This window comes from Dermochelys coriacea, chromosome 2 (genome assembly GCF_009764565.3).
Source record: "Dermochelys coriacea isolate rDerCor1 chromosome 2, rDerCor1.pri.v4, whole genome shotgun sequence".
Classification (NCBI taxonomy): Eukaryota; Metazoa; Chordata; order Testudines; family Dermochelyidae; genus Dermochelys; species Dermochelys coriacea.
This window is the reverse complement of record NC_050069.1, coordinates 153,778,029-153,800,418: the sequence shown is the minus strand read 5'-3', so window position 1 is coordinate 153,800,418 and position 22,390 is coordinate 153,778,029. Positions and strand designations below refer to the sequence as shown.

Genomic DNA, 22,390 nt, shown 5'->3' with positions numbered 1-22,390 from the left:
TCTCTCCTCACTCCCCCGCCCCGGCTCCCCGTGGGGTGTGTGTGTGTGTGTGTGTGAGAATGTGGGCGGGACGGCAGTGACAGACAGGAGGCATGAGGAGGCGAGTGGAGGGATCCCTGAGTAACTTTACACAAGTGAAAAAGCCTTCCAGAGACCTAGTAGCAGATCACTGAAATGGTTAAAGGGCCATTAAAGTGGTAATGAAGCCATGTAACAGGCATTTGCCAATGCCCGGGAAGCTTTTGGCCCCATTCAGCTGGCTTTTATATTGTAGGAAAATGTATTATTGGGGTTAAAAACCGTTTCCAATTGAGGACCCTTCAGTTATTCTCTGTACCCAGAAGAAGTAACTGCTAACCTGGCTCAAGGAGGAGCTGACATAGCCAGTGAGTTTATTTTTTTAATCTAGTCAATTTATTCAAACCCAATTTAAGTAAACGAGTTTGGCAGGGAATTCTGTGTAAGAAAGGTGATTAAACTACTGCCTTCACGCAGGCTGTCAATGACAAGCACTTTTTCAAAAGGAGAGATTGAGCTTTAGGTTGGTGCAGGTAGCCTGGCTTTTCATCTTTCTCTATACAGCATACACCGAATTCCCTACCACGCAGAGAAGAATCTATGTGGTAACTGAGCTATACCTGTTGCTTGTTCGGTTCCCTTGGGGAATGTTATTAGTGCTTTACGGTGAAATGGGGAGAGAGTGTCACCGGGCATGGGGGGTCGGGCAGCAGCAGGGTGAAGAGGTAAGCGGTGAACCAGCTGCAGAAGAGGGTCTAGTGGCAGGTAGGGAAAGGGTCTGGTTGGGGGTGGGGGATGAGGAGGTGACGGGGGGGGAGATCTCTCGGGGGGTGAAGTGGTGAGTCGCGAGTCAGCTATGGGTGGGGGCGGGGCCTGGGGCAGAGCACTGGTGGAGTGTGGGGAGGGCTGTGGGCGGAAGAGGTAGGACAAGGAGCTCGTCTCCCGCAGGTGAACTTTCAGCCACCTCCCATATCTCTGCCTGTGCTCTTTCTGTACTGTGGATACACTGAGGTCTTCAATTTCCAAGGCTGTCAATTTAGCACCTTTCACAAGAACCAGAATTTAATTAGGGCTTGTCTACATGGGAGATTTTCCCACTTATATTGGTATAATTATTCTGGTATTGCTAAACTGCTATAGTTATACTGGTATAAGTCCCATGTGGATATTCTTGGTCCAAACTAAGAGTGCTTTTTTTTTTTGTTTTAGCTTAAACCGATTGTAAAGCGACATAAACTAAACTGGAAAAAAGCACCGTTATACCTGAATATGAGTGTCTACATGGGGGATTATAACAGTACAACTATAGCACTTCTCATTAGCACCCTTCCCAAGTGGACAAGTCGTTAGAAAAAAATGTATGCCTGAATGCTTGCTTGTTGGTGATCTTTCTTATTCTAATAGATCTGCATTTATTGTTTGTACATTATGCTGTCAAATGGAGATAGATTACTAGTCACCCATTGCTCTGCTCATGAACCAAAAATTAGTTACTATGGAGAACTTAAAATTGTTGGCTTTATTCAGATTCTGCATTACTATGCTGCAATACATCAGATAAACATAGGGGGTGTAAGTGATTGCAATCTGCAACATCAAGGACAGATAGACTCGACTTTACATTTCAGGGCTCTGCAGATTTCCTTTAAATGCTTTAAATGTTTGGTGAAATACACACTCACACTGTTTATCATGCTACTGATGGCATTACATCTAATGGATTAAATTAAATCCGCTTATTGTTACTTTGCTACTCTGTCACACTATTTTGGTGGTATCAATTGAATCGTCCGTTTGCAGAGATGGCGTGTTTGCTGCTTCCATGTGCTGAATCCTTATTAGTTTGATGTTGTACTTTTTAATTGTGTTTATGGTGCCAGGGTCAAACAGAGAATTGCCAAAACTTATTTTCCCACCAGTGAAACTGCTTACTTTGACGATTACAAACTCTTATTTAAAGAGCTATTTGAAACTACTCCAAGAGGATTCAGTTGCATAATAGACTGAATGGGATTTTTCACCCATTTAAATGTCAGCCATACCATAGACAAAGCATGCTGACTACATCAAGGTTGGTTGCAGTGGGTGGCAATTTTGCTTTAACTGTACTTAAAATTTACTTACCTTGAAAACTTTGTTTCCAAAGGGGTAGCCTCTGGTAAGAGGATTGGAATAAACATAACAGTTTATGCAAAAACTCTGTCTTAAAAAATATCTAGCTCATAGTTTGCAAGGGAAGGGGGTAAAATGTCTAAAGAGAAGGTGAAAGTTTAACTTCTACAGTTAGTTAATCTGTATGGAATTTTATTCAACATGCATTGCTTTTCCCTAGCTACATCTTGTGGCCATAGCCTTAAATGATGACTGCTCATGAGGTGTCTCAAGATGGCTACATAAAAATTGAGATTCCAAAATTAGTGGACATTCTGAAAATGTATGGCTAACCAAGTATTGGTGTAGGAGAGTTTAGTATTTTATTATCTATAGATTATATTGCAAATCCCTGTCATTGCTAAAGATAGCCAAGATGGACGATAATATAAGCTGCTTCAGGAGTACAATTCAAACTGAAGTTCGGCAAACAGAGCAGCTTCAGGTCAGGGCACTGTATGGGGCAGGAGTGATGGAAGCACCCTAAAAGTGTGTGTGTGGGGCCCACAGGTGCCCAAACTGTGGCCCTGCCCCCTGTGCCACACCATCCCCCGAGGCCCTGCCCCCGCACTCCCGCTCCCACACCACCTCTTTCCCCCAAGACCCTGCCCCCCAATCGCTCCTCTCTGCTCCCTCCCCCGTTGCTTCCCCTTACGGCCAGTGAAAAATGGGAGGACATAGCTCTGGCCCCCCAGCCTCCTGGTTCAAGCGCCCCTGATATGGGGAATGGAACAATGGTTTTTCACTTCTGTATGGAAATAGATTGTTTAAATTCATCAGGAATAAGTGAAATCTTAGCAATAGTGTAGGTCCAATACTAGATAGAAACTATCAATCATGATGTGGGGAAGGAAGAAGCATCTATATAAAAATATTCCAGGATTCTTATTCTGTGTGTCACGCTGAAGCCTAGAATGTCTGAGTCAGTGTGAACCAATGGAAACAGCAATAAGCATGGCTGAGATCTCTGTATGTTCATACTATCACCAGGTTGAATCACCAGTGGGTTTCACAGTCTGTTCCCATCCAATTTTTAAGTTCTAGCTATTTTGACTTTAAAAATTATAGTACAGAGTAGAAAGAAAAGGAGTATGCGTGGCACCTTAGAGACTAACAAATTTATTTGAGTATAAGCTTTTGTGGGCTACAGCTCACTTCATCGGATGCATTCAGTGGAAAATACAGTGGGGAGATTTTATATACACAGAGAACATGAAACAATGGGTGTTACCATACACATTGTAAAAAGAGTGATCAGGTAAGGTGAGCTATTACCAGCAGGAGAGCGGGGCCCAGGGGGGGACACCTTTTGTAGTGATAATCAAGGTGGGCCATTTCCAGCACTTGACAAGAATGTGTGAGGAACAGTGGGGGGGGGGGGGGGTGGAATAAACAAGGGGAAATAGTTGTACTTTGTGTAATGACTCATTCACTCCCAGTCTTTATTCAAGCCTAAGTTAATTGTATCCAGTTTGCAAATTAATTCCAATTCAGCAGTCTCTCGTTGGAGTCTGTTTTTGAGGTATTTTTGTTGAAGAATTGCCACTTTTAGGTCTGTAATCGAGTGACCAAAGAGATTGAAGTGTTCTCCGGCTGGTTTTTGAATGTTATAATTCTTGACGTCTGATTTGTGTCCATTTATTCTTTTACGTAGAGACTGTCCAGTTTGGCCAATATACATGGCAGAGGGGCATTGCTGGCACATGATGGCATATATCACATTGGTAGATGTGCAGGTGAATGAGCCTCTGATAGTGCGGCTGATGTGACTAGGCCCTATGATGGTGTCCCCTGAATAGCTACAGTACGACACCTAACTGTGACATGCCAAGAGTCCACCAAACCATTGCGATATTGATGGTAACTCAGCCAATCATCTACCTTACTCTATAGGTAATTTGCATGCAGCAGTCTCATGAGTTGTGTAAAGGAGACTGCACAGATGGGGGATTACTTGCCACTGTTCTTCAAAACCATGCACAAAACAGCATACCCCCCCAGCCGCCATAACCCCAAACACCCACAACCCCTTATGGCAGCACACATCCTTCATTTGCCATCCACACCATACAACCCACACACACAATAACCCCAAATGCACATAGCATCTCACAGCATCACACAACCCTCATCATCAACTGCACAAATCAACACAAATCTCCCAGCACAAACCTTCCCTCACTCCAACACAACCAGTACACACACACACTAATAACTCCAAACTTCACTCTGAAGACTAGAATATTTAAGTCAATGTGAAGTGGTGGAGAGAGCTACAAGCATGGTTTGGAGCTCTTTTTGTTTAGAATATCACCAGGTTCAAACATCACTAGGACTCACGGTTTGTTAGCAACAAATTAAGTTCTTAGTCATTTGTGGCTTCTCCCATCCCCATGACTTTATGAATTAAATTGGTGTGACAGTACTGCTTTCACTTACTACTTCAATAAATATTTCTGTTCTGTATTTGAAAGGATGAGGTATTCACATCTTACAATGATGATGAAATACTTTCCCATCAGTAACTAGAATGAGTGGGTGTTAATCAACAACTGTTATCCAGTCCAGCAGATTTTAAAATGTTTAACTTGCACCCAAGATTATTGAAAGAACTGGATAAGGCGCTCTCTGAACCATTAATGTTGGTTCTTGGGACACTGGGGAAGTTCCAGAGGACTGGGGAAAAATGCAAATGCTGTGCCAATATTTAAAAAGGGAATTAAAATGGGATGGACCCAGGTAACTACAGGCTGGTTAGCCTGATATCTCCTTCGGTAGGACTTGTGGGGACAAACAATCTAAATAGCTTTAAGATGGAACTTGATAGATTTATGAACAGGATTACATGACATGGTTGCCTGTGACTGCAGGGGACTGGCGTCTGGCCTATGCCCTTCCAGTCCTATGTAAATGAACAACTAGTCAGATCAGTGATCTAAAGCTGTGTTCATAGAGATCAGCTTTCCTCTAGAAACACTGACTTAACTCCTCCTAACTCAAGAAAAATACAATTTGAATATTCTGATTGAAAGTGACCTAATCTAAACAGCACTCATGAGTTTCAAGTGGAAGAACTTTCTGCAGTGATCAGTTTCAGACATGCCTTCAACATGTATTCAATTAATACCTTCAGTTAGTATTCAGCTTTCTGATGAAGGGTCAGATTTTTAATTATTCAAATATATTGGTAATGCTGAGAGGTAATTTAAACTAAAACTCCTCTTTTTACATTGCAAAGCTTCAGAACTTGAAGAGCTGTAAGTGTTGTACGCTGATAATAAAAGGAAGTGAATTGATTTTTGGTTAGTACAGAAAGAATGAGTTGACATTTTCCAAAGTAAATGGTCATACTGTCTCTTATATTTACGTGAAGAGGAAATATAGTTCTCTGGAGTTAATTATTCTAGACACACATTCCTGAGGTCTATTTGCTGAACTTTCCTGGGTGCCGTTAAAGCTGTGAATTATTAAACTGCTTCACCAACAAGTGGTTCAGAGCAACCCTAAGTATTTCAACCTTCAATTCCTTTTGACCAAATTACCGAGTGTTAACAACCTTAAAGACACATATTCCACAACTCACGCTGGAAGAGTGAGCATGGACACATTAGAAGTGTAATTCTATTTGTGGAGAGCACAAAGGTTAGGTAAGAAATGGTCTCTTCTTAAACGGTAAATAAAAAATTGTAGATCCCTAATCCCAGAGGCTAAAAAGTGTCCTGGTTCTCCCTATAGGTACACATTCAGTGCTATAAGAAAAGGAGTACTTGTGGCACCTTAGAGACTAACAAATTTATTAGAGCATAAGCTTTCGTGAGCTACAGCTCACTTCATCGGATGCATTTGGTGGAAAAAACAGAGGAGAGATTTATATACACACACACACAGAGAACATGAAACAATGGGTTTATCATACACACTGGAAGGAGAGTGATCACTTAAGATAAGCCATCACCAGCAGCAGGGGGGGGGAAAGGAGGAAAACCTTTCATGGTGACAAGCAAGGTAGGCTAATTCCAGCAGTTAACAAGAATATCAGAGGAACAGTGTGGGGTGGGGTGGGAGGGAGAAATACCATGGGGAAATAGTTTTACTTTGTGTAATGACTCATCCATTCCCAGTCTCTATTCAAGCCTAAGTTAATTGTATCCAGTTTGCAAATTAATTCCAATTCAGCAGTCTCTCGTTGGAGTCTGTTTTTGAAGCTTTTTTGTTGAAGTATAGCCACTCTTAGGTCTGTGATCGAGTGACCAGAGAGATTGAAGTGTTCTCCAACTGGTTTTTGAATGTTATAATTCTTGACGTCTGATTTGTGTCCATTCATTCTTTTACGTAGAGACTGTCCAGTTTGGCCAATGTACATGGCAGAGGGGCATTGCTGGCACATGATGGCATATATCACATTGGTAGATGCGCAGGTGAACGAGCCTCTGATAGTGTGGCTGATGTGATTAGGCCCTTTCATCCAGATCATACCACTCGATCCATTGTCTACAGCCAAGCGCTACGATATAACCGCATTTGCTCCAACCCCTCAGACAGAGACAAACACCTACAAGATCTCTATCATGCATTCCTACAACTACAATACCCACCTGCTGAAGTGAAGAAATAGATTGACAGAGCCAGAAGAGTACCCAGAAGTCACCTACTACAGGACAGGCCCAACAAAGAAAACAACAGAACGCCACTAGCCATCACCTTCAGCCCCCAACTAAAACCTCTCCAACGCATCATCAAGGATCTACAACCTATCCTGAAGGACGACCCATCACTCTCACAGATCTTGGGAGACAGACCAGTCCTTGCTTACAGACAGCCCCCCAATCTGAAGCAAATACTCACCAGCAACCACACAACAGAACCACTAACCCAGGAACCTATCCTTGCAACAAAGCCCGTTGCCAACTCTGTCCACATATCTATTCAGGGGACACCATCATAGGGCCTAATCACATCAGCCACACTATCAGAGGCTCGTTCACCTGCGCATCTACCAATGTGATATATGCCATCATGTGCCAGCAATGCCCCTCTGCCATGTACATTGGCCAAACTGGACAGTCTCTACGTAAAAGAATGAATGGACACAAATCAGACGTCAACAATTATAACATTCAAAAATCAGTTGGAGAACACTTCAATCTCTCTGGTCACTGGATCACAGACCTAAGAGTGGCTATACTTCAACAAAAAAGCTTCAAAAACAGACTCCAACGAGAGACTGCTGAATTGGAATTAATTTGCAAACTGGATACAATTAACTTAGGCTTGAATAGAGACTGGGAATGGATGAGTCATTACACAAAGTAAAACTATTTCCCCATGGTATTTCTCCCTCCCACCCCACCCCCCACTGTTTCTCTGATATTCTTGTTAACTGCTGGAATTAGCCTACATTGCTTGTCACCATGAAAGGTTTTCCTCCTCCTCCTCCCCCCCCCCCCCCCCCCCCCCCGCTGCTGGTGATGGCTTATCTTAAGTGATCACTCTCCTTCCAGTGTGTATGATAAACCCATTGTTTCATGTTCTCTGTGTGTGTGTATATAAATCTCTCCTCTGTTTTTTCCACCAAATGCATCCGATGAAGTGAGCTGTAGCTCACGAAAGCTTATGCTCTAATAAATTTGTTAGTCTCTAAGGTGCCACAAGTACTCCTTTTCTTTTTGCGAATACAGACTAACACGGCTGCTACTCTGAAACCTGTCATTCAGTGCTATGAAACCTAGTTAGCAAAACCTGTTTTACAAGTACAATAAATAATAGCATCTCCCTAAAATAGGTTCAATATAGTGATACAGAATCACTAACACACACATTTATTTTAAAATGAAAATAAAAGACCCTTCAGACAGCACAGTGCGTGAGTTTGGAAAGGGAAAACAGAGAGAAATTTTAGACCAGTTCCTTGCCTCCATTCTAGCTGCTGTAGTGCCCCAAAGCTTCTGGAAACCAGTGAATTTGCACAGGGAAATTTCCATATGGCAAAGAGCTCAAGGCTCTGTGCCACCCCATCTGTGCATTCCCCAGCATGTGGAAAAGGGATGTGGCTGGTCAGTGTGTGTTACACAAAGCCCGCTGTGTATGATCTGCAGAGGATGTATGTCTGCTACAGCTCAGCTTCAGAGCCTGCTGTTTAATTTAAGCTAGAGAGACTCCTTTTCACCTCTGGAGGTCTGTAGTATCAGCCATGGTGTTGGCTAACTTACAAGTGTAGCATGTGCCTTCACCACTTGACACACATGGTTTGTAGGGTGACAGCAGCTGCAAGCAAAGGGTGGAACTTGTTATATCTGTGCAAAGTACATGTAGAATGCTACCATTTTGATTTAGAAGCACTTTATTAAGTGCTTTGCATAGATATAAATGACTGTATAAAATACAAGGCAATAAAGATTCAAGACCATTACCTTTGTGGAACCTCATTTTCCCCTCACCTATCGTTAGCCTGAAGGAAGGCTGCTGTAGCCAACAAAATGGTGATTTCTTTTGTGCTTAATATGCATTAGGAGTGCTGGACTATTTGTGTTTGGATATCTTTTCATGCTATAACTGTATCTTTAATATAACAGTACTGCGTTAATCGGTTGTGTATTAATCTATGCACACTACAGCATGTCTTGTAAATGGGGTTGAAATGGAAACGGCACCTAATATCCATACATTAAGGGAGACTGCTCGATCTCACCAAACTGTGCATGCATTCTCTTTTAATATGGGCCTTGCCTTTGTGAATTGACCAAATATTTTCTTGGTCTATTTTTCCAATAACAAAATGCATTGGCAATTCAGTCCCTGTGGATTTTCCTGCATCAGGGCACTACAGGTATAATAAAATCCAGGTTTCTGTGGATTCATTCATAGCTGGCATCATATAGCATAAGTTACATAAAGAATTGCTAGATGCAGAGTCTGATCGACAAATCTCTCCAATAACTTTATACACCAATGCACGTGCACTTTTGACAACAGAAACTATATATGCTATGTCAAATCCTGTAGTGAGCCAGACAAATGCCTGGCATAACTGTGGGGCACAGTGGTGTCTTGCTGCTACCTTTCTGTCCCCCCTTAACTCCCAATCCTGGGGGCTACTGGAGGCTGAACTGGGCTGCTCTAACTTGTGGTGGTGGATAGAGGCTCCCAAGGGACCATTCTGCTGCTTAGGTCCACTCCCTATCACATGGAAACCTCATCTGCTTCCTTAAGGAAATTTTGCATCTCCATTGCAGCAGTGCAAAAGGGCAAGGATCTGCCGACCTGTCAAAGACCTGGGATCTCTGTAGAAATCTAAACCTAAATTCTATGACAGAGTCCCCTTGTTTCTGAATGACTCCAAGCACGACAGACTGGAAACTCTGCAGAAGCTTCAGGTAAATTTTTTTTTAAAAGGAGGCTAAAAACGTTAAAACAAATATTATGATCAGCTCAAAATCTGTTGTTTTATTTATGTTGATACTAGATTCAATTTATTTTATATTAAACATATTTTACTCTGCCCTTACAATTTTCAATATGATCCAGTTTTTTATATAAGCAACATACAGCCTTAAGGGAGCCAATGTGGTCCAGTGCGCAGGGTACAGCAATGAGACCTGGGTTCTATCTCTGACTCTGCCACAAAGCTGCTGGGTGACCTTGGGCAAGTCACTTAACCTCTCTCTGCCTCTACCAGGCAGGTGGAGCTTGTCAGCTGAATTAGGCTGTGCACCTAGGAGAAGGAAAACTCTGATTCCAAACCAAGAACATTAGGCCTGACCAGCCAGTTTGTATAAGGTAGCCAATGCTCTATGGGTCTGCACTGCCAACCCTGGCTACTGGAACAAGGCAAAGAACCACACAACCTTACTGGAAAAAGGTGAAAGCTGGAGATCTGGGTAGCTAGGCAGAAGATTTTGGGGAATTCTGGCATGACACGAGGCATGGGTAATGGTTGAGGAATGCAGGATAGTCAGATTGGGTGGATATTTCTGCTTAAGTCATCAGCAGTGAAATAGCTATCAATACTGAAATTTAAGCAGCCATTATTAGGATTCAGTGTTGACAGTGGTTTGCGATAAGTGCAGTAGATCACATCTTTTATAACTACTAGTTTGGCTGTCTGCATAATGATGATAATGCTGGTAAAAATATTTTCTACAAAACTTTTTTCCATTGAAAAATGCCATTTCGTCAAAACGGAAATGTTTAGTGGAAAGGTAGTATTTGAGGAAAATTTAGTTAGGGGGAGTAGGGGTTGTGAGGGTTAGTTAGTGCTTATAAAGTGCTTTGAACACATGGAGTGTTCTGAAAAATCAGGCCCTAGGTGTCCCAAGTTGGGCACAATCACTGAGGCACCCCAAATTAGTGGAAAGTTCTGCAAATATTGACATTAAATGTGTAAGTGATTGACATTAAAGAGTATCAAAATCTATATGAACAATTGGCCTAAATTAAGGTTGCACAGGCAAACTCAAAAACTGTCATTTTCTCATTTTTGTAAAAAGAAAAGGAGTACTTGTGGCACCTTAGAGACATCCGATGAAGTGAGCTGTAGCTCACGAAAGCTTATGCTCTAATAAATTTGTTAGTCTCTAAGGTGCCACAAGTACTCCTTTTCTTTTTGCGAATACAGACTAACACGGCTGCTACTCTGAAACCTCTCATTTTTGTGTGCTCTAAATAATGTTTAACAATTTTTGTGTAATTTGTATATAGATCAACATGGTAAAACATGGCCAAAATTTAACTCTCTGGTTAAAAAAATGTTCTCAGTTCCTCTCTGCATTTACCACTAGCCTGTTCTCAGCAATATGCTACTTACTGTTCTGGAGAGTTGATGTCTTCTATAGGATCTTTGCTTGTTCTAGAGGGCTCTGTTGTGCTCCACTGTGCTTGTGGATTTTGATCAAGGTGATTTTTCAAAACAGCTTTCTCACCATCTGGATGGGGGGAAAATGTTTAAATTGCATTTACTATGATGAAATGAAAATGTATTTTTTAAACAATTTACTTTTAAAATGTTCAATATGTTCTTAGAGGCATGGAGTGACCCTTCCATGCTCTCCAGTCCAACAACAACTCTAATTTCACTGCAACTCTCAGTCTTTTTCTTCTTTCCCTCACCTCCATTGGTTGGTGCCCACCTCCAACTTCACCCTCTCTTTCACACTTGATTCCTTTAGTGCTTTCTCCCTTTGTTATGTCTGACTCACCAATTCCAACGCTGGCTTAATCCTCACATCTTTCTCTTTCATCCCCTGCTCTCAATGGCTCTGAGCATCTTTGGAGAAAATTAAGGACTATATTGACTTCCCTCAGTCTCTCGTCTTTCAGATCAGCCACAGTCCTTGGCAAATACCGTGCTTACTTACTAATGTGCCAGTAACCCATAGAAACTCCATCTCCATTTTCCATGACCCTCCTCCAACACTTGCCAAATTCTGCAAAAAAAAGTTGACGCAATCTGGCAATACCTTTCATTCTCTCAATCTTTCCCCTCCTTTCTTTGCTTTTCCCAAGCCACCCAATTAATCACCTTTTTATTTCTTTCCCCTTTTATTTTTTGTGTGCATCTTTCCATGTAGCCCTTGATAGATGACACCTGGAAGAGACTGAGAGGGAACATGTTCCTCTCAATTTTGTTTACTGTCTTGTTGTCCATCTACATGCAGTCGCAGGATGAATGTATTCTCACTCCTGGTCCCAGACTTTATTTCGTTCAATGTGGTTTCTCCACCACAATGCCCTACACTTAGACCTCCCTATTTTTACATGCAAAAAGCTGCCCTCTCCTCAGTTAAATCTTTCCTTAAAATATTCTGTGAAGCCTATCAGTGGTAATTCTCCAGTGGAATAAGTATGCAGCATTTCCAGGCAATTTGGATTAAGGCAATTTGGGGCAGTAGTCATAGCCTAATAAGTGAAACCCCAGTACTCCTACTCACCCTGACCCCTTGAGGTCACTTACACAAGAAATTTTAAAAATATTTAGGAGACTTATCTGTTTAGTATAATTTGGCATTAACAGGCCTTTGATAGTATTAATGTGTAGCTGTTATCACATACCACTTTGACCGCATACTGCCCTTAGCAAAGATGGCCACTGACTCTTCACTTACTTCTTGCAGTCTGCATCTTTCCATCTGATGGCAGTATAGCAGGCAGCCGTCTTTGAGGGCAGCATGGCTTCACCCCTTTAGAATCTTTGGGAGATAGTGGCCATCTTTGCTAAGGGCAGCACACATCTAAGTCCCACTGAGAATAAGGAGAGATGCCGGTCATTTTGAGACAGTTGTCTTAACTGTGGGTTGTTTGTGACTTCAGTCCCATTGAGAACAATGCCATTTTGAAAGAGGACAGTTCTTGATTAATTTCTTTGAAGGAGAAGATTTTATGTGCCAACTACTGTTGAAGGAGAAATTACAATCACAAAGAGCAATGGTAAAAAATTACCCTTAATCCTAAAAATGTATTAAAAAAAACCCTACTTGTGCCAGATCTACTCAACAAAGAAGGAGAAAGGGGAAACTGGAATGTGTACATACATGTGTACTCAGGGGACCGTGGAAGGAAGGAAATTTGGCTTGAGAATGTGGAGGTCAGAAATTTGGGGTGTATGGACAGAGGAATGTGGAGGGCAGGAAGGATGGGGTCACTGGGGTATAGACTCTAGCTGGTTTGTGCTGCTCTGACAATACAAAGGAGCTGTAAATGTAGTTTAACAAGTTTGCTTGGGCTATTTTGTGCTCCAGAGCAGTGTAAAAGAGCCACAGCATACCTGTGAACCTGACCCAAAAATTTAAAATAAAATGTAAGGTTGATATATGTTTCTTCAAATCTTTATACATATCACATGGTTACATTCTCTTTCAGTTCCTCGTTTACTGTTCATATATGAGAAGTTTAAAAATTGAAAAAGGAAATTCCCAGACAAAAAACTACACTAAGATGGAGTTCACATTGAGATTATACATCAGTAATTTAGGATAAAACATATTTTGGGGATGCTGTTATTATCTCAGAAACAAGCATTATAAACCGAAGAAATTCAATCAAGAATAAACTTGAAAGAATCCAAAAATCTTAACAGGCAAGACATGCAAATAACTGGTTTCAGAGTAGCAGCCGTGCTAGTCTGTATTCGCAAAAAGAAAAGGAGTACTTGTGGCACCTTAGAGACTAACAAATTTATTTGAGCATAAGCTTTCGTGAAGTACAGCTCACTTCATCGGATGCATTCAGTGGAAAATAAAGTGGGGAGATTTAGATACACACACAGAGAACATGAAACAATGGGTATTATCATACACACTGTAAGGAAAGTGATGATTTAAGATGAGCTATTAACAGCGGGGAAGGGGGAGGAAGAAAACCTTTTGTGGGGATAATCAAGATGGGCCATTTCCAGCAGTTGACAAGAACGTCTGAGGAACAGTGGGGGATGGGGTGGCGGGAGAAATAACACGGGGAAATAGTTTTACTTTGTGTAATGACCCATCCACTCCCAGTCTTTATTCAAGCCTAAGTTAATTGTATCCAGTTTGCAAATTAATTCCAATTCAGCAGTCTCTCGTTGGAGTCTGTTTTTGAGGTATTTTTGTTGAAGAATTGCCACTTTTAGGTCTGTAATCGAGTGACCAAAGAGATTGAAGTGTTCTCCGGCTGGTTTTTGAATGTTATAATTCTTGACGTCTGATTTGTGTCCATTTATTCTTTTATGTAGAGACTGTCCAGTTTGGCCAATATACATGGCAGAGGGGCATTGCTGGCACATGATGGCATATATCACATTGGTAGATGTGCAGGTGAATGAGCCTCTGATAGTGCGGCTGATGTGATAAGGCCCTATGATGGTGTCCCCTGAATAGCCACAGTACGACACCTAACTGTGACATGCCAAGAGTCCACCAAACCATTGCGATATTGATGGTAACTCAGCCAATCATCTACCTTACTCTATAGGTAATTTGCATGCAGCAGTCTCATGAGTTGTGTAAAGGAGACTGCACAGATGGGGGATTACTTGCCACTGTTCTTCAAAACCATGCACAAAACAGCATACCCCCCCAGCCGCCATAACCCCAAACACCCACAACCCCTTATGGCAGCACACATCCTTCATTTGCCATCCACACCATACAACCCACACACACAATAACCCCAAACGCACATAGCATCTCACAGCATCACACAACCCTCATTATCAACTGCACAAATCAACACAAATCTCCCAGCACAAACCTTCCCTCACTCCAACACAACCAGTACACACACACTAATAACTCCAAACTACACTCTGAAGACTAGAATATTTAAGTCAATGTGAAGTGGTGGAGAGAGCTACAAGCATGGTTTGGAGCTCTTTTTGTTTAGAATATCACCAGGTTCAAACATCACTAGGACTCACGGTTTGTTAGCAACAAATTAAGTTCTTAGTCATTTGTCTAAATAGCTTTAAGATGGAACTTGATAGGTTTATGAACAGGATTACATGACATGGTTGCCTGTGACTGCAGGGGACTGGCGTCTGGCCTATGCCCTTCCAGTCCTATGTAAATGAACAACTAGTCAGATCAGTGATCTAAAGCTGTGTTCATAGAGATCAGCTTTCCTCTAGAAACACTGACTTAACTCCTCCTAACTCAAGAAAAATACAATTTGAATATTCTGATTGAAAGTGACCTAATCTAAACAGCACTCATGAGTTTCAAGTGGAAGAACTTTCTGCAGTGATCAGTTTCAGACATGCCTTCAACATGTATTCAATTAATACCTTCAGTTAGTATTCAGCTTTCTGATGAAGGGTCAGATTTTTAATTATTCAAATATATTGGTAATGCTGAGAGGTAATTTAAACTAAAACTCCTCTTTTTACATTGCAAAGCTTCAGAACTTGAAGAGCTGTAAGTGTTGTACGCTGATAATAAAAGGAAGTGAATTGATTTTTGGTTAGTACAGAAAGAATGAGTTGACATTTTCCAAAGTAAATGGTCATACTGTCTCTTATATTTACGTGAAGAGGAAATATAGTTCTCTGGAGTTAATTATTCTAGACACACATTCCTGAGGTCTATTTGCTGAACTTTCCTGGGTGCCGTTAAAGCTGTGAATTATTAAACTGCTTCACCAACAAGTGGTTCAGAGCAACCCTAAGTATTTCAACCTTCAATTCCTTTTGACCAAATTACCGAGTGTTAACAACCTTAAAGACACATATTCCACAACTCACGCTGGAAGAGTGAGCATGGACACATTAGAAGTGTAATTCTATTTGTGGAGAGCACAAAGGTTAGGTAAGAAATGGTCTCTTCTTAAACGGTAAATAAAAAATTGTAGATCCCTAATCCCAGAGGCTAAAAAGTGTCCTGGTTCTCCCTATAGGTACAGATTCAGTGCTATGAAACCTAGTTAGCAAAACCTGTTTTACAAGTACAACAAGTAATAGCATCTCCCTAAAAGAGGTTCAATATAGTGATACAGAATCACTAACACACACATTTATTTTAAAATGAAAATAAAAGACCCTTCAGACAGCACAGTGTGTGAGTTTGGAAAGGGAAAACAGAGAGAAATTTTAGACCAGTTCCTTGCCTCCATTCTAGCTGCTGTAGTGCCCCAAAGCTTCTGGAAACCAGTGAATTTGCACAGGGAAATTTCCATATGGCAAAGAGCTCACGGCTCTGTGCCACCCCATCTGTGCATTCTCCAGCATGTGGAAAAGGGATGTGGCTGGTCAGTGTGTGTTACACAAAGCCCGCTGTGTATGATCTACAGAGGATGTATGTCTGCTACAGCTCACCTTCAGAGCCTGCTGTTTAATTTAAGCTAGAGAGACTCCTTTTCACCTCTGGAGGTCTGTAGTATCAGCCATGGTGTTGGCTAACTTACAAATGTAGCATGTGCCTTCACCACTTGACACACATGGTTTGTAGGGTGACAGCAGCTGCAAGCAAAGGGTGGAGCTTGTTATATCTGTGCAAAGTACATGTACATGTAAAATGCTATCATTTTGATTTAGAAGCACTTTTTTTAGAGACTGTCCAGTTTGACCAATGTACATGGCAGAGGGGCATTGCTGGCACATATCACATTGGTAGATGCGTAGGTGAACGAGCCTCTGATCGTGTGGCTGATGTGATTAGGCCCTATGATGGTGTCCCCTGAATAGATATGTGGACAGAGTTGGCAACGGGCTTTGTTGCAAGGATGGGTTCCTGGGTTAGTGGTTCTGTTGTGTGGTGTGTGGTTGCTGGTGAGTATTTGCTTCAGGTTGGGGGGCTGTCTGTAAGCAAGGACTGGCCTGTCTCCCAAGATCTGTGAGAGTGATGGGTCATCCTTCAGGATAGGTTGTAGATCCTTGATGATGCGTTGGAGAGGTTTTAGTTGGGGGCTGGAGGTGATGGCTAGTGGCGTTCTGTTATTTTCTTTGTTGGGCCTGACCTGAAGTAGGTGACTTCTGGGTACTCTTCTGGCTCTGTCAATCTATTTCTTCACTTCAGCAGTTGGGTATTGTAGTTGTAAGAATGCTTGATAGAGTTCTTGTCTCTGTGTTTGTAGGTGTTTCATGTTCTCTGTGTTTGTATATAAATCTTCCCACTGTATTTTCCACTGAGTGCTTCCGATGAAGTGAGCTGTAACTCACGAAAGCTTATGCTCAGATAAATTTGTTAGTCTCTAAGGTGCCACAAGTACTCCTTTTCTTTATGCAAATAACTATGCCTGTAGTAGAGCCATAATGAAAAATAATGTGACAAATTCTAATTTGTCTTTAATCTAATTTGGGAACACAAGCACTGATATATATCAATCATAATTGCCTGGTTATTGTGTTGGAGGTTACAGGGCAGAAGCAAGCGTGTTTGAGTGCCTTTATTGTGGATTTTTATAATGGAATTGGTTTATAAAAGTGGCCCGTGGTCTAAATCTCACTCTTATGGAAGTGTGCCAGTTGTGTAAGGCCTTTTGGAATTGACAAAAGCATCCACACATTCGGTGACCTTTAAGATTTTGTGTCAAATGGCCTAGCTCCACTGACTATAGTTCAGCTACTTTAGTTATACCAGCTGAGGATCTTTTGAATCAATTAAGTTTAAGATTAGCCTAAATAAAACAGATTTTTGCTGTGGCTTGCAGCTTCCTATGGAGACTTTAAATCTATTTTTTGAAGATGGTGATAGAAATTTAATCCCTTGGAAATCTGGAAATAAGGGACTGATCATTGCTATATGTATGAGACACTCGTTTACTTTTAAGCCTCATATTTACTGGGAGCAGGAACTTGTAGACTGGAACAACATTTGTGAAGGGACATTTAAAAAAATCCAGAGTACTGAAATTTTAAATTGACTAATTATAAAATTCACAGAAATTATCGGATCCAAACATTACTAACATGATTTTCCTTCAGCCACACCAACAGGCACTGGAAATGCAATTTGCAGGTGGAGTCTTTAAAACATCTACAATCAGGGAGCTTTGCGTCTATGCTTTCTGAACCTTATTGGATCTTCTTAGTCTCAAGATAACTTCAAGATCAGTGATTGCCCTATTAGTGTGAAAACTGAGAGATGATCAAAAACAAAAACAGGGACTGAAAGGTTGTAATAGAATATGTATAAATCTATTAAAGGTATTTGTTTCTAATACCCTGGAAGCATAATCAGCGTTCTCTAGAGCAGACTAGTTGATGCACTTTGCAATCGTGCTAGTTAAAGCAAAATGGCTGTATGCTGAATACCACAAAGTCACACAGAAAGATTATAATGACATGTGATGGACTATGATGATGAGTCTAAAAATGTTCTCTCTCTTTCTGAAAAATAAGTGGAGGTTAGATTAGATTTCATGTACAGTGTCATGTTTTAAAATGTACATGACAGAATGTCAGCCTGTTTCTCAATAGAGCTCTTAAAATTAACAGACAATGCCCATTCTTGCATTTTAGCTAACTTGCATACTTATTAAGAGAGACCTATGTGGCTAGATAGTCAAATGGACGAAATTCTGCTTAGTTATGCCAGTGTAAATCCATTGTAATCCCAGAGCCAGTGAAGACACTCTTGGGATTAGACTGGTGTAGCAGAGCAGAATACGGCCCAGTTTTTCTGTTCTCTCTACATTTATAGAGCTTCTGCATTACTAATGAGTTCCAAACCCTTTGTGACCATTCCCTCTTGGAAAGGGATATTTTAGTAGAATTGTATTTTCATGAGGGAACTGAACAAGGAGAGGTCAGTGTCACAGTTACATATCTAGCTGTTTCTGTCCCCTTTCTGGTCTCTGAGGCACCCCCTCAGGTGCCAGGCTACAAGCTTTTACCGCTTCTGGTGTGGAATTCCAAAATTCTCCCACTATCAGATGGGCCTGGTGTTATAGTACCCTGTGGTTCTTCCCTTTGGGAGTCTGTGATCGACGGTGTATACATTGTTCAGACAGCCTTCTTAAAAACAAAGTATTGTTTATTTTAAACAATAGAAACAAAGAATTTTAGACAAAAAGCATTAAAAACAAACAGTCTACTGTATGTCTGTCTTATCATCCCCTGAGGATAGCTAGGCAGGCCCAACTCCTTCAGATGCCCTAGTGTGCCTTAGTCTGGTTTCCCTGAACAGCTGGATAGGAAGCAAAATCTTCAAAGCTAATAGTCCTAACATTGTCCCTTTTTATAATCCTCAAGTGTTTGCAAGCAGGTGGCTTATTCCTTATTCCATTCTTTCCCTTCCTGACTGTTTTTTAGACACACAATCTCCTCTTGTGTTAAGCCAATACAGTCACACAGAGAACATCTCAACCAGGTCAATAGACAGTATTAATAAATCATTACAGAGCAGTTCCAAATCCATCAAGGTAGTTGTTTGCTACATATGAAAAGTGTGACTGTTGCAAACCTAAAGGCAACATGGAAAAAGGCATGAAGGTGAAAATGGGAGAAGGACACAGAGGGTGAAGTTAGGGAGGAGGCTAGGACAGCGTGAAGGGAATGAGATTATGAGTAGCAATACACTAGAGAAAAGCAGCAACAGAGCTGCAAAAAGCTTTACAAAGGTTGATCCTTGGTTTTTATGTATTATTTCTATTGCAGTAGCACCTAGCATATGGAAACCTCAATCAGAGGCCCTTTTGTGTTAGGTTCTGTAATACCTGTAAAAATATCCCCAAAGGGCTTACAATCAAGATTAATAATGAGACAAAACAGATGGTGAAACAAGGCAGTAGGTTGGGTGTCAGGGAAGGAAAATGGGGTAACAGTATTATGAGTGTTTTTGTGCCAACTAGCTATTCTCCACGTGTTATTCTGTAGTCATTACAGCACAAGCGAGTCTTAAGGAGTGATTTGAAGGAAAAGTAGGATTAACATAAGAGAGGATGCAGAAGTGAGTAGTGTATGGGAATGCTATGGTCCAAAGGGGTAAGAGCAAAGATTTTCAGTGCAGTATATTGGATGGACTGGTGGTGAACCTGGTGAGAAGGAAGGAGGAGGCTAGAGTAGAGGAGTTACTTTAGCTGAGGCAAGAAATGACCACACAACAGTTGCAGGAATGGAGAGGGAAGGACAAAATTTAGAGATGTTATAAAGAAAGAAATGATGGGATTTGATGGCCTGGATGTGAGGGGAGAAGAACAGAAAGGAGTCAAATCTGACACTAGTTTAGATAAGAAGTTTAACATTTTGGACAGAAGCGAGGGTGAGATAGGGAGCAAAGAGAGCTGCAGTGTGCTGTGTTTGCTGTGGCAGCTACTGTCATGGGGGTTCAGCTTTTATTTTCTATACATCACATTTTCATGTATATTGTTCTTGGCATTTGCATAAAAGCCTTGTGTGTCAGATAAGCAGAGACATTAGACAGGAATGCTTTTGTCTTTCAGAGATTAAAACAATGTTTGATGCTGATTAAGGTGACTGTGTAACACACTGATTTTACAATACAGACCAATTAAATTAAGAAACAAAATTACATTTGGCAAATCTTAGAAATTAGGGATTGAACAGACCTGTGGTTTATTCAGTCCACTCCTTTTTTAGAGCATTATTGTTACCCATACTACATTTTCTAGCCGATTGTCCAGTCTGGTTTTAAATGTCCCAGATGAGGTCCCACCATTTCCTGTGGGAAACTCTTCCACAATTGAGCAGAGCTCAGTGCCAGGAAGATTTTTACTAGTGCTCATGGCTGGCTGGTGCTCAAAATAAGTGTTGGAGCTGGGGAGAGCAATTACATCCTGGGTCTCCTTCCCCTCAACCTCCCGCTGCCAACAACCATTTTTTGTCTCCCAAATTAGAAAAAAGAACAACTGAAATATCTGGGGGCTCTTCCCCTTCCACCAATACATAAATCCGGTCCCTTCCCTCGATAGCTCCTCTGCTGTAACTCCCACTGCTGTTTGCCTACCTGTTTCCTGCTCTATTCACCAGGTTACAGGCTCCCCATTTCACCCTTCTTTCTGATTCAAAGACACCCATGCTCCCCTTTTCCTCCTCAGTTGCAGGCTGCTCCTAGAAGCCATTGATTTGCCAAGCTCTTCTCTCCTTCTGCCCCAGTTTCCCCCATTAGGTCGCTAGGCTGCTCCTAATGTGGGATGGAGCTCTGCACTCAGACTCTGGGACTATCTTGATTCTGCCTCAAAAATCAGTCTATGAACTTATGGAGCGCTCAATTCTGTTCTATACTTTAATGGTGGGAGGAACACTCTTAGGAGTTGGAGACTCACCAGTCCCTTCCTTCCTGAACTGCCTTCTCTGGTACTGCACTGAAGATGCTACAATCTGCTAGCCCCTACTCCCAGCCCACCTGCCCCTTGCTCTTTCCAGGTTGCTGCAGGAGAGAAGGTAATGATCAATAGCTCCATGTTTAGCTGGCAGCCGGTATCAAGCGGAGTGCCCCGAGGGTCGGTCCTGGGGCTGGTTTTGTTCAGTATCTTCATTAATGATCTGGAGGATGGCGTGGATTTCAGCCTCAGCAAATCTGCAGATGACACTAAATTGGGAGGAGTGCTAGATAGGGTAGGGATAGGATACAGAGGGACCTAGACAAATGAGAGGATTGGGCCAAAAGAAATCTGATGAGGCTCAACAAGGACAAGTGCAGAGTCCTGCACTTAGGACAGAAGAATCCCATGCATTGCTACAGACTAGGGACCGAATGGCTAGGCAGCAGTTCTGCAGAAAAGGACCTAGGGGTTACTATGGACGAGAAGCTGGATATGAGTCAACAGTCTGGGACACTGATATTTAAAATTTGAATACCTTCAGCATGCTGTGGAAAAGTTAATTGAGCACAAACAGAATTTGAGATACATTGAAAATTATTCTAATAAACTGTTAGAAATAAGAGCGAGGTCAAATACTCTTTACCGAGGGAATCATATTTATTCAAGCCACATATTCAAAAGTCCATTTGGAACAATTTAATGGCTCTTTTTTACATGAACTATTGTTTGTGTTTTGCTATTTTTTTCTGGAGTGCCTGTCACTGGTGAAATATTCCACATTCCTTTCGAACACATTATAAAAGTACTTAATTCCACTCCCTGGGGTGAGTTCCTGTTGCTGATCTCAGCCCAGTAATTGCACGACTCCAGCAGCTATATATGCTTTTTTAGGACATTGGGAACTTTCTAGAGCCAGAAGTAGTAACTATAAGTACAGCCACAGTTGAAAATATGGATATTCTCTGACATGAGGGGAAAAAAGCTGCTCTGATCCAAGCCAAAACTTAATATGCTCAAAAGCAAACTATTTTGACCTATTGCAACAATAGTACAACATTTTAATGATTGAAAGACTGTAACAAATATTTTCATTGACGTGGCTTCTGTCTAGCTTAAACTGAGTTTGTGCCGCAGCAGAAATATGGTACCTGTGCCCATTGGTTTGTTAACATTTAAGCAATACACGCTGTCTTATAGTGACAGACTCAAGGAACTCAGCTAAACAAAGAGAATCTTAGGGGGTAACTTGATTACAGTCCATAGTACTTGCATGGGGAAGAAATGGTTACTCACTGCAGTTCTTCCAGATGTGTCTCCCTATGGGTGCTCCATTCTTGGTGCATTTGCACCCCCTGTGCCTTTGATTGGAGATTTTTCATAGCAGTGTCTGTTTGGACCATGCATAAGTGTTACTGCATACTGCATGCTGTTGCTATATAGCATTGTGTGAGCTAACCGTCCTCAGTTCCTTCTCTACCACGAAGCCCCATGACAGGGAACTCTGAAGCAGCGGGGAAGGAGGGTGGGTAGT

The 22,390-nt window shown here is 41.5% G+C and overlaps 1 protein-coding gene across 3 annotated transcripts in view; it reads right to left on the bottom strand.

Annotated features, from left to right (window-relative positions):
* Nucleotides 1-22,390, bottom strand: part of GABBR2 (gamma-aminobutyric acid type B receptor subunit 2) — an 868,870-nt gene that overhangs the window by 3,550 nt on the left and 842,930 nt on the right. For all 3 annotated transcript variants that reach the window (XM_038393151.2, XM_038393150.2, XM_043508506.1), the window contains one exon: nt 10,973-11,090. In XM_038393151.2, coding sequence (XP_038249079.1) covers nt 10,973-11,090 — 118 coding nt within the window. The remainder of the gene's footprint in view (nt 1-10,972; nt 11,091-22,390) is intronic.